We start from the raw sequence: 13,788 nt of genomic DNA on the forward strand, positions 1-13,788 counted from the left end.
TTCAGAGGGAGACTCTCCCTCCTCCTGCTTTCCCTGCCCACCCCCTCTCCACCTAACAGTCTATGCAGCTATAAAATCATTCTCTTGTATGTGAACCTTTCCCCTATACAGGATTGTTTTTTTCTGAACTGTTCTTATAGAGAAATTATATGCGGTGGAAAATGCCCAACAGTGCTGAGGACAAATTTATAAGTAGGAAATCATCATTATGTTCCCATGAGCACAGTGGCAGCGAGAGGGACATGGGAGTGATTTGGGAAAGTGGTTTGACTGACAGAAGGATAAGATCTTCTAACAGGAGCTGACTAACCCAGTCTCTTATTGATCTGGATTTGGGAGCTCAAAGTATTTTATTGACAGCATGCCTGTCATAGACACTTCTAGTGGAACAGAGATTAGGCTAGTGCTTGCTAAATAGGCCTACACACACACAAAGGTGTGAACACATCCTCTCTATTACACAGGCTCAGAAAATCCTGCGCACACAAAGAAAGAGAGAGAGGAAGAGACTCTGACTTGTAGTCTTGATGCGACAAACATGAGCCATGTTTATTGTATATTATAAGGTTATAATGATGTTAACCATTTCTTCTCCTATTTTTTTCTACATTTTAGAAATTATATTTAAAACGTGCAATTCTCTTGTGTATATATGAATGTTGGATATGAATGGATATGAATGTTTTTTAAGTTTTTTAAGTCCTAACACCAGCTGTGACTCAGGAGGTAGGGCGGGTCTTTCAATCACAAGGTTGGGGGTTCGATCCCCGTCCCCTCAAAGTCGCAGTGTCCTTAAGCAAGACAATGAACTCCCAGTGGCTGATGGGCAGTCCAGAGCCTTGCATGGCAGCTCCGCCACATCTGTGCATGGATGTGTGTGAATGGGTGAATGAGAGGCAAAGGCAAGGCTTTGTCTGGTAAGGTAGAAAGGCGCTAAATAATTGCAGTCCATTTATTACGTACGCTGATTCAAGTCCTGATCACCCTGTCGGGGTTGTATTCGCTATAACAACCGCCTCGCTCTACATTATGCCGCTTATTACATGGCTACTTACCAAATAAATAAATAATTTGACTAATAACTTAACAAAATATTGATTTAAATGGGAGTTTATTGATTTAAATACGATTGTATTGCTTCCACTAGAGAAAATAGTCCGTTCCGTCTCTACGGTTGGAATCCTGCGTCCATATCAACGTAAAAACTCTGTAATGCAATCCTTCGTCTATTAGCTACTCAACACCACCTTACGGGCTGTGGTAGTAGCCGTATATTTTATGGGGTGCTGCCGTGGTGGACAAATGACCCAGCTGCTGTTTTAATCACTGCAGGAATTGACACAACATTAGCTGAAGCGTTGTAGTGAGCTAGCGGGCTATCGGCTGCTCTAATTTACATTAAACTGAACATTTCTGTTGACAGTGAAGTGAGACACGGTGAATGGCTTCTTTGGGAATAGTTATGTGGACGTTTATGTCCTCATTCATCTCGTTTCCTTTTTGCAGAGCCGCTGCATGTTGACACACCTGTAAGTTAACGTTAAACAAGTTGCAATGTAAGCTAACTAATTAGCGTTGTTGTCCCTACGGCAGTTACTGCGTAGCTAGCAATCATAGACAGTATAGAAAGATACTAGCGATAGACGCTCATCAGATCTGCTGTCATTGCTTGAATTGGAGGACAGAAGTTGCTCCACGTTTCCCCACTTTTTGCCACAGCTCATAGGCTAAATTATCCGGACTTCTTTCAGCGGATTGATTGATAGCTGTCCTCCAGAGTGAACAGAACTGCGTCCATGGCAACGCTCTGCTTTTGCATGGCAACGGTGTGTTGTCCTTAGCAGCGGTCTGTTATCAAGAAATAACAGACCGCATTCTACATTAGAATTCAACCAAGCCATGTAATAAATATTATTAAAAGAAATGCAAGCAAAACAAAACATAAAAAATGCTTTATGTTGCAATAAAGAAAGCATTATTTAGATGTGAAGTGCTAAGCACTGTATGTCTAAATTTTTGTTGATGTTCTGCAATGTTAATGACACAGTGAGGTCACTCCAGCATTGGACATAAAACATTTATAGTCTGTGAGTCAAACACCAGACAAGAAAGGTGTTGTACAGCTGAAAATATCTGTAGACATAGACAGACTGAGATCTTACTGTAACGATTGTACTGTTTATTTAGTACTTGACTCAGTTCTGAGCCACTGTGAGTTTTTGCAAGAACATCTACTGTCAAATCTGGACACATCAATGCAACAACATAGGGTTTTGCACAGTGTTTTGTTATGAGTAGTCTATATCGCCAACGTTTGATTTACGGGATAGTTCCGGTGCTGCTGGAGTATAGGCGGAGTTTGACATTCGAGCCAGGGGGGGCAAAAAAAACAAAAAACTCATTGTACAGCACATATGGACAAAAACAAACATGCTAAATAAACATATGTTTATTTTTTTAAGCAGATTTGAAATTACATTGTAACAATTTAAAACCTCGAGCTCAATTTAGTTAAAAAAAGAAGTCCATAACACATATAATTCTTGAGCGACAGATGCAAAAAATCCACAACAATCTCCATCCCCACACAGGCAGGCACAGACACAGCCGCTCTGCTGCTGCGAAGGCTGCACGCTTCTCTGTTCACAACGCTGCCTGTTCTGCTTAACGTGAAAAAGCTTAACGTGGTTTAATGTACCTCAACAACGATCACCAAATGTATCATGGCCATACCTTGTAATGAACACTTACGCCTGTCAAAAGAACTTGACAGGCTATGGTGAGGAAAAAGCGAGGAAAAAGCTTGTACCTAAACAATGATCAATGATTACCAAATTTCTCTCATAATGTTCCTCATAACCACTGAAAACTGTCAAAAAATCTAACCAGAAATGTGGTGATAATTGATCGTTGTTTAGGTACATTAAACCACGTTAAGCTTTTTCATGTCAGGACTTATAAAGCCCATGAGAACCGTGGGGAGTCAACCAACAGCTGCTCCGCTGCCCTGCTGAAAATGTGAAGCAGAAACGCTAAATGTCAGATAACGTCCATAATAATAGGACTTTGGGTTCTATTTTTTGACAGTTTTCCGTGGTTATGAGGAGCAATATTAGAGAGAAATTTGGCAATCATTGATCATTGTTTACGTACATTAAACCTGTATGCACCTGTACATTAAAATGTATGCGTCATTGTACCCAGCACTTCTGGAAATGTACCTCCGAATGCATCTCTGTCCCCAGCACATTTCAAACCAAACTGACGCCCGTGGGCACGGCTGTGTTGGAGCACAATAGACAGACGGTGGCAGAATGCCCCGACACTTAAATTCAACTAACATGTAGGCTAACCGTGAACAATCAGTGTTGGACCTACAGTCTGTTGAGATGCCTCTCCAAACGCAGAAACCAAGCGCAATCGCACCATAAAACGTTAAGACACGTTAAGAAAAACGATCAGTATTTTGCCGTAATCCAATGACATGAAAAAAAGTAATCCAAAGCGATCAGTAGATTCACAATCAGAGTCACGGTGTATCCAGCAAGGCCTATACAAGCGTCCCATTCACCAGTCAGCTCCAAACAGCTGAACGAGGTGAACTTCGCCGTTTAAACAAAGTGGAATAAAACGTATAAAAGTCCAAATCTACACAAAACGCGCATTCAATTAGTAAGCTGACAGCAAATTTATATGGCATTTAGGCAACCTTTATTGCAACGTTGGCACGGTAAGATGTCCCGACTAGTGCAACAAATTATTGTTTTTTGCGTCCTGCATATGCGTCGACAATGGTCTCAGGTGAGAGCCAGAGCCCTGAATTTTTTTTTTACTAAAGCAGTAGGCCTATATGAAATCAGATGTATTACCTATCCCCATTTAGTTGTTTTGTGTTTTTAAAGTATTTATAAAATATCTGGTTATGTCAGAAGTAATTATTCCACTCATTTTTGAAACAATGCAATTACCCGTTTCAGCTACCAGGGGGGGCAGTGCTTCCCGTGCTCCTATCCGGGAAATGTTGTGTGGACTAGCCAGACCTTTTTCCGCAGCGCTGTAGGTCTGGCAATATGATATTATGTTATGAGTAAAGGATATTGTCTTGTTATTGGTTATTTGTTGGTATGCTTTTGTATGGTCCTGAAATTCTAAATCTAAGTTGGGTGTTAAAAGGCAGAGTGGAAGGGAATAATAACTACAGTTTGGCTGCTGCTACTTAGTTGACTACGATGTATGTTTAGCCTTGACCAAAGTACATTTAACTTTCTCTGCTGCAATCACTGTAGATGTCTTGCCACAGAAGCCGCTGGATTTGATTCTTCTGTGGGTTGAGTTTTTTTATTAGTAGCCCTGTCCTGACATCTTTTCCATTTCATGTTTGAAAACAAGCTGAAGAGCTTTTAGAGATGAGGCCCTTTTTCTGAGAATCCCTTTAGTGAATTTACTCAGATAGTTTTGTAACCTCTTAGAGACACATTTGTGTGAGTAAGCCTCCCAAGGGATCCACTGCTACTACAAGATTTACCTCTTTCTCTAGCACCAGGTTTTTACCCCATCCCTGGGGAGCAAAATCAGTTTAGGCAAGGGAGCAGAACTTCAAAAAAGCTTTAAAAAAAAAAAATCAGACTACACTCAAGGTCCAAAGAGATGAAACTGTAAAAAGATGAGCTATAGAGATGATTAGTAATCAGGAACCGTGATTAATCTTCATCAAAGGGTCATATTAAAGTCCAGGCTCTCGCTGATAAATGTAAGTGTGTTACTCTGGAGACTAGAGGGGTGGTGGTTTAATGGAGATGTGTTTTATTCCAAATGAAAGGGAAGAGGTCTGAATCAATGAATAACAGTGAGTTTACATTAGGCTGTCTGATGAGGAGAGAGAAGAGTAAGACATAAGGGTAATTATTGAGGCTACACAGAGAGAAGAGCAACCTTTTCTCAATTAAACCACTTCAGCTCTTTCGTATGATGAGAAAATAAAATGTAACAATACTAGAGTTGTATTCCTAAGCAAACTATATTGCTACACCTCTATGGCTTGTATAAATTGTACAGAACCTAATTACTTTGACACACCCATTCAAGCGTCACGGCTTCATTTAAAAATGTGAACGGTGGTGTCCAGATAAGTGGATTGATGTGGCTCATGTTCTTCTTTCTCCTTCCTCCAGGGTACTCCAGCCAGTTTTGTCCGCTACAGAGTGGACCTGGACAGGTCGCCATACAGTGGGAGTATCTTTGGTGTGGAAGTGGAAACTGGAAGAGTCATCACTAAGGTCAACCTCAATGAGGAGCCCAGTGTCACCTTTAAGGTGAGTGGCCGTGAATATCTGCTGTTTGTATTGCCGTTGTGTCACTTCTAAGATGTTAATGTTATTCTGTTATTCAGTCAAAGACACGATTTATAGTGAATAGTTATATAGTTAGATTTGGGAGAAAAGGATTTGCTCTTTGAAGGAGCGCTTAGGTAATCCAAGCTAATCCCCCCTTAATAAACACATACATGAACTAGGGCTGGGCAATATGGTAATTAATATCGTCAAAATGATATAAAAATGTCCATTGTGGCCGAACTGCGTACAGCAATATTTATGTATATTGTAGGACACTTTACAGAAAAGTGTACAAAATACTTACATTAGCTAACATTTGTCATGAGTTACTGATAATGATGATGCTAATGATGATAATCAGGGCACAGGTGAGTATAATTGATGATAACACTGTTATACTTCATAATCATTATTAAGATATCTTCCTATATCACAAATGCAAAGTTCTAGGTCTTCTTTTCATAGTTGATGTTTAGTGCCCTCATGCATGTTTTAGTGTGCTGTAAATTTCATTGAAGATCAGCGGATATGACTTTTTAAAATCTAAAAACTGTTTTAGGGCATTAATACTGAATTGTCTTAGTGATCATGTCATTGCTTCTCTCGTGTCTGTGACCAGTGATATTGAGTTATTTTAATTGATTAAACAAATTCACTCCCAAGTGCTCACATAAAGGTTTTTTACCAACTTAAGGTGACCTTACATAGGCATATCTCTAGTTGCGAACAGAGGACCAGGTGCTTTGGGATATTAGGTCTCTAATGCAGATGTGCCGCTTACACTATGTTGTCTGGCTACCTCTATGCTCTGTCTCTTTTTTGTTTTTCTTTCTCAGTTTTTTAAGAATTTGTCTGTGTTTATTCTCCTTCTGCCTATCTCTCCCTCTCTGCCGCCCCACTCCCCCCCTGCTTCCCCCAGGCTCCATTCTCCACAGTCTATGAATGTAGATCAATACATTCATACTTGCTCTCTGGGAGCTTTGCAGGCTGCTTGCCAGATCCTATTTTGCCAGTCTGTCTTTATAAGGATGCCGAACATGTCTAAAAAAAAAATGCCTGCCAACCTTAGAAAGGGAATTATTTGTGTAGTGAGTAAAAAAAATAAAAATAATTTTGTCCTTTTCATTTGCATGTTTGCGTTGCTTATGTGTGCTCTCCTGCCCACTGCAGTTGTTCGTTATAGCCTATGATGATGGGGAGCCGGTGAAGTTTAACAGTACCTTGGTGGAGATCACTGTTCTTCAGCCTTCCCGCATCCCAATCTTCACCCAGGAAGAGTACAGGTACGTCTACTTGACACTTTGTTGATGCAGCTGCCTCTGCTGGTAAATTCACACATCAAAGAGCAGCTAAGGCTGCAGCGCCAGACAGGGAGAGTCAGTGAAAAAAGCTGGAGGAAGTGGACAAAGTAGCTTAAAAACACCTTGACACACATGTGGAGACATCTTCTATTCAGCTTCTGTTATACTTTGATTACTATTTAATCACTAAGTAAATAATATATTCTACCTTAAACTGCAACAAATGGCTGTGTAGTTACTATTCTTTATGCATTTATCGATTTGTAATAACTAGGGATATAACGGTATGAAAATTTTACCTCACGGTTATAGTGACCAAAAATTGGTATTATCGCTGTGTTTTTAAGTGTGTTCAATATGTTCAGAAAGCACTGATAGGACTATAAGCTGAAATAGTTTCAAAAAGTGTAAGAGTGTTTATTATATTACAAAAATATAGGCAATAGGCTTGTAAAAACGATTGAAAACTGGCTACTGAAACACCGGCCCGCTGTAGGGATGTCCGGTAAAAACCAGATATGTCTTACTTTGAGATCCAGGAAGATTTATTTACATCTCGAACATTAAGTTAACTATGAAGTTGTATTTGACGTTACATGTGAAGTTGGATGTGGTTCTGAAATATAGGCAAATAATAATGCACATTAATAAGCATCTGACTTACTATAAACATTATTTACCAAAACTAAATGTTCTAGCCACCAGCATATAACAAGAAACAATACTAAGAATTACATTCATTTCTCTGTAATAATTAACATAAATGTAACATATTGCTCAGTAACACAAACTGAAAATAAGCCACATCTATTACAGCACACATATCCATAACGGAGCAAACAGTGTAATACACCTTAAATAGCTAAGCATGTGTCTCCACAGCACTAGTCTGTTTACTGGCGATTGCACCTTGCTAGCAAATTGCCCTAACACAACGTGAATATCAACACGTGGCTGTAATATTAAACAATCTGCACATCTATCAGCTATGCAATAAGAAACACAGCAACAGCAATATGATTAAGGCGATAATATCGCTCTCTCTCTCCAAATATACGTCACGTCGTAACACGGGCTAAACCACAACGTAGCAGAACACTTATTGAAATATGAATAAACGTAGCTTTAAGGTTTACACAGATAACGAGGAAGTAAAACCCATGACAGTTTAACAAGCTACAGAATAGTTTTAACTTATGTTCTGGGCTACACACATAACTTCAAATAGTCCGAAAATGGGAAAGGAATGATAAAGACAAAAGTACGTTTACAGCTGCTGTTCTGTCCCCTTCTCCTGTCTGAGCGTGAGTGATTGGCAGGAGATCAAAGCGATGACTCTCGTCACATCATCTCAGGAGAGCGAGCAAGTGTTACTATGGCCTTTTTTACAAGGCTGATAAATGTCCTGAGCGCTGTCATCTCCTCCTTCCCCCTTGATTCCAACTTCAAGAAACGCACGTTGTAGGCCACGCAGTGCGCCCGTGCGGGAACTTCAGGAGACTCGGATGAAGCTGGGAACACGCGGTTTCCACCATGATATTTTAAATGAAAACGGTAATTGTAATCATCAACATTTTTACCGTGGTTTACCGTTACACCGGTAATCGTTACATCCCTAGTAATAACTATGGCTCGTTATTATGCTCACCCAGTGAAGAGGCCCCAGTTTTTATTCTGTGATTCCATCTTTATCATGCTGTATTTTCCGTGCATGACTGATTAATGACTTTCGAGTATAAATATGCATTAGAGCTTCGGGGTAGATGCTGCAGATCATCACTGCTGTAAACCACATTTGTTTCTCTCTGAGGGTAAAGCCGGGCTTTCTTCTGAGTTTATTATAGTCTCTTTTGACGAGACAAGTGTTTAGACTGTTAAACTGGCAGAGAAAGATGCAGGATGAGGGAACATAACCTATATTGCTCTGAGATGACTGGCTGCTACACATGCGATATACGGCTCTACAGGTCCAGGGCTCAGTCGAGATTGTCTGTACTGATGGTACTGTGACTCAGCAGGAGGCCAAGAAGTCATTTATAATTAAAAAATAATCATGGATTTTTAACATCATTTTAAACACCAGCTGGAAGCTGCTTTGAAAAATCTTCCATGATGAGTACTAGCATTACAGTTCCTGTCTATTTTGTTGTGCTGCAGTAACCTGTCTGCACTGTTTAGAAGACTATAGCCAGGCTGTGATAACCTGACTCCGCCAGATGGATTGCTTCGCATTTGCTCGGCATATCCATCTAGGAACTTTCCGTTGGAGAACTTTTGGGAAGGGGCGAAAATACTGGTTAGCTGATTGGATAAACCATCTGTCTATTGGTGATAGACGGGCCAAATCAACCAATCAGATCAAACTCTTGCCGAAACCAGTCGGGAGAAGAGCAAAAACATATTTTCCTCAGAGAAAAGCCTCCAGTGCCGTTGCTCTTCTTTCAATGAAGGAATACTTTCTAATTCGGATAAAACTTGCGCGATAGCTACACTCATCTCATCCGTGGAAGCTGCCATGTTGTTTAGAGTAACGGTCGCTTCTCGTTGCGTCACACCTAAACCCGCCTCAAAATCAAAGCTGATTGGTCGGTCGTTTGGCGACAGCTCCAAATTTTCTCTATCTCAAGATGCCAGACTGATCTGTGAGTAGAAAACTGGAGCTCGCGAGATCAGGACAGTCTTACAAGGCTAAGGCTGTGAAGCTTCAAGGTCTGATGGCAAAGTTGCCTGGAACAATGCAGTCTCTGGAACTAGTAAAGCTTGTTTTAAGTGGAATGATTTACTAACTTGTATGTCTGTCAAAGTAGAAAGTCTTGGCAAACTGAAAACTGTAACTGAATTCAATATGCCTTTATGCATAAGACAGGGCATGTAAGTCCTTCCCAACCTGTCAAACCATCAGTTGAGGTGTGTGTTTTTTTCTTGTGCACAGGTATGCCTTTCTGCCCATCTCACTTCCTTTTGTAGATGTGTGCCTGGTTGACTTTGTGTGTCTGTATTTCTGGGTACTTGTGCATTTCATAATACAGATGAGTGTGTGTGCATTGCATACATCTTTTGTAATCCAGTACTTTGTGTGTGTGCTCACGTTCTCCTGTTGCTCAGCCATATTCAGTGATTGATACAGCGGCATAGCTGCTGAAAGGCCATTGATTAGCGCTTTGAATGAGTGCGCTGTCTGACACACACACAGAAGGTCGGGACCATAGGCACAGACCTCTGTAGGGTGTCACATTGACAGTGCCAACCACACGCAGTGGCAGGCCTGCTGTAAATTGTGAGCCATGAAAGCATTAGCCAGGTGCGTGAGCATCTCCTGCCGGACGAGGCTCTCTCCAGTGGAGAGCGTCCAATCTGCTCGCTCTCGATGAACGGTCTCCTCTCCTCATTCCTCGACTCTATCTCTCCCCATAGTCCTCTCCCTGAGGAACCTTCTGAGCACAAATCACTCTCTAAACATCCACAGAAGATCTCGTCTGTCTCTGTAAAGGCAGTTAGTTATGGCAGCAATCAGGTAAGCTATGCCTACAGCTCCAGAGCACACAATTAAAACAACACTGCAGGGCTTTGGCTGACTTAATGATTTCTGCTCCTGCTTTATGGTGGGTCCCCTCCATCTGTCAGGGGGAAATGAGGGGCTGCTAGTCATTGTTTGCTAAAATAAATTGCTTATACCAGAGTTGCTCCTGTAGCAGCATGTTGCCACTTGCTTTTCAAAAGGTTTGAGCGAAACACCTTGTGTTGTTTCCGTAGAAATACAAACGAAATGTTTAGAATTTCACAACCACTCCAAAATTATTTATTTTTTACTGGATTAAGTAATATTGTTGGTATTAATATCAAAGCAAATAACTCAGATAATGTGAAAGGTTGTTAGTGCTGAACCTACAGAGATGTGTTACCTATGCTGTAGCTTTACACAGCTGTAAACTTCTTAGCTCACCAAATGGACTATATGAGTCTAACCGCTCTCATCAACCACCCAAATATTACTGCAGTATAATACTGGAGTGGACGCTACCTGCCCAGCATGAAATGAGCACTACTTGGTGAATAAAGTAAACAAAAAAGGGGCCAAAAAGGATAGTGAATATTGAATAATGAATACTTACATTTGTCAAGTGGCCAGAAATGAGACCAATGGAATCGCCATGTTGCTCTGTATGGGGCGGTAAGAGCGGTCGCCTACCGATCGGAAGGTTAGTCAAAACAAAACACAGAAACGCAGCATTCAGTTTTTATACACCAGATGTCTGAAACAAACTTGAGATCTGCTCCAATTTATTTCTTTTAAATTGGGACTTCTTAGGATGTCTTTTCTGTTTGCCACTGCATTTTATTAAGTTAAACTTGGGATGATGTATTCATATCTTGCACAGCACAGTCATTTTCATTCTACCGTTTGATTTGTCTTATTACATTTTTGCTTATTTTTTATTTTGTTTTTAAAGTTACTCTTAAAATCCTATTTATGTGTATATTTTTATATTGCCTTGTGTTTCTTTTACATTAATCTATTGGTAATGCCTTTCTGTCACTTGTCTTCTTGTGCCTTGACTTGCCTGTGCAGAGTTAGTCATGTGATGTCATTGTTTGATGCAGCCAAGTGAGAAATTCCGAGCGGATCTACCTGTTAATTCAAACACAGCGGGACTGTGGTCATGTATTAATGAGGTTGCATAGATGTATTAATGCATTAAAGATAAGTAATCATGCAACTGCTAGTCAAAGATCTCATAATGCAGGTTTAACTTATTTTGTAATTATTTAATGGTTTTTATATGGCTTATTTTTTATATTGAATATGTGAATTAATTATAGCTAATGTGCATGAACAAAGATATTACGTTTTTGGACAGAGTTCTTTGTCTAAAACGGAGGAGGACATTTTGGAGCCCGATCCTTAAACCACTGTGAATGGATCATTTACATGGAACTCACAGACACAACCCTTTGGGGAAGTCTTTATCACTGGGTACATGGGAAGGGAATGAATATTTATTTTCCTCTGTGTGTATGGCTGGAGATGAGGAGGGGTAAACCGTTATCAAACATGGTCCCACTTTTTGAACTCCCCTCTCTTGTACTGAGGGTATTTCTCTGGCCCAATGTTGCAAACCTGTGGTCTGAGCAGTTTTACTTGCTGCGTATCTCCCCTGCAGCACTTCCCCTTCTAAATCTACTCTAAATCACATGAGACTTTTGCCTCACCGCTCCTGAGTATGTCATTTTGCTCTCCTTTCTTTCACCCCCCCTCAAGCCCCAACATCCCCAGAGTTTTGCCTCTCAGCTTATATCTCTCTCTGTCAGTTTCTTTCTCATTTTATCTTCCTTTTGCTTCTCTCCTCACTGTACCGTCAGTAGCCCTTCATTTTCTCCTCAGACGTCTTTCTGTGTGGTTATGTGTGATTCTTTGTGCCTGTGCGGACACTTTAATTTGTGCATTTCTCAGTATAAAGTCCACACTTGACTGGTGTAAGCTTTGTGCTTAGTCTAACTAAATGACTGTTAGTTATGTATGACAGTACAGCAACCTCTTTTGGTCTAAACAATTATTTGTTTTGAGTGAAATTCATTAAAACACATTTCACTGATATAATAATAGTATAATAATATATTTACAGCACATCTGTGTTTTTGTATAGTATGTTTTCATATAGTATACTTCTTTCATTTCTTTATTCACAATACCACTTGAAACAATAATACAGCTGGGTACAAGATTAATTGGGTAGAGTGAATGGGTCCCCCAAAGAAGCTAGAAAAGCTTATAGATAATAAAAAGTAGTGGTACAGACTATAGAATACACAATTACCACAAATGATGATAACTAGTTGCACGCGAGAGGCGCACCAGTAACATACATAACATACATAACATTACATACACATACAATCATACACATACATCCCAGTAGTCCATGAAATATATTAGATGTAGGTTAATAAGAATTTTTTTTTTAGTTGTCTTTTAAACATCATATAGTGTATCATAAGAGGTAGGTGTTTGTATGTTACCTCAGTAACATTATATATCATTTAGGAGTGAAATGTCACGACAATATTTTGTTCACTGTAGTCACAGGCAGCAGATGTTGTGCTATACCTGTCGCATTAATATGCAGTCTGGCAATCCTGAGAAGAGCACCACAGCCCATTATTGAGTGATGCTTTTTGTTATATTGTTAGCATAGTAAACAGTGTCAACAGTGAGTATTACTACAATCAACAACATGCTGTCACTACTTATGCATGTTGCCCCACTAATTATACGGCTTAAGGGACAGTATGCTAAAACAGCTATGTAGGCATTTTGTTTTCTCATCCATGCATACATGCACGTAAAAAAAATAATTCTTAGAGGTGCCTTTTGTATGGAATAGAGACACAACTTTGCTCAGACAGTGTTCCCCTTGGCCATTTATGTGTATGTCAGTGGCAATAGCTCAAACTGTGGAATATTATACAGCATGTCTCTTTCCTGCAGTTTCTTGACGTTTACAGACCATGGAGACGGCTGTGTAAATTTTCTGTGGATGTCTGACCCCAGTGTGACCATTAATTTAATGTTCTCAGTGGTCTGACTCACAAACGACTGCACAGTACCTGAAGTAGACATATGTAGCTTGAAATACCAGCCACATTGGACTACACAACCATTAGACACTAATCAAAAAGCAATAAATTACTCATCAAATTGAAGAGAGAAAAAAACATTGCTGCTCCTTTTTGATGAATTAAAAGGAGGCAACATCTCAACTTTGAGCCCTCCATCAACTTTTCCTGACATCTGGAGGAAAATAGCAATCACATTTTTAGAGGAAAAAATCCATCCATACCTCATTGCCAATTAAGACAAGGCTGTAATTCTCACCTAATTAGGCAGATAGCATACTTTCATAGCATACATCTCTTTTATTAGCAGCCTTCTTGTAACTTTTGTCTTGCCAGACATGTATACAAGTGTTAGACATGCTCAAAGCCTAATTATCTATGCTCATTGCCAGGCATGTATTGGGTTAGCTGTAAACCCTACAATGTGCTCTCCCGCACACTGCCTTCATGCCTCACTGCAAACATTCAAAAAAGCAACCTCGGTCCTCTCTTTTTCTTTTTATGTCTCCATCTATCTATCATTACATCCTTCCTCTTCT

General features: G+C 40.0%; 1 protein-coding gene across 4 annotated transcripts in view; it reads left to right on the forward strand.

Annotated features, from left to right (window-relative positions):
- pcdh15a (protocadherin-related 15a) overlaps positions 1-13,788 on the forward strand; it is a 177,680-nt gene that overhangs the window by 115,057 nt on the left and 48,835 nt on the right. For all 4 annotated transcript variants that reach the window (XM_028603202.1, XM_028603206.1, XM_028603203.1 and 1 more), the window contains exons 22-23: positions 5,172-5,312; positions 6,504-6,616. In XM_028603202.1, the coding sequence (XP_028459003.1) occupies positions 5,172-5,312; positions 6,504-6,616 (254 nt within the window). The remainder of the gene's footprint in view (positions 1-5,171; positions 5,313-6,503; positions 6,617-13,788) is intronic.

Source organism: Perca flavescens, chromosome 17, assembly GCF_004354835.1.
Source record: "Perca flavescens isolate YP-PL-M2 chromosome 17, PFLA_1.0, whole genome shotgun sequence".
Classification (NCBI taxonomy): domain Eukaryota; kingdom Metazoa; phylum Chordata; class Actinopteri; order Perciformes; family Percidae; genus Perca; species Perca flavescens.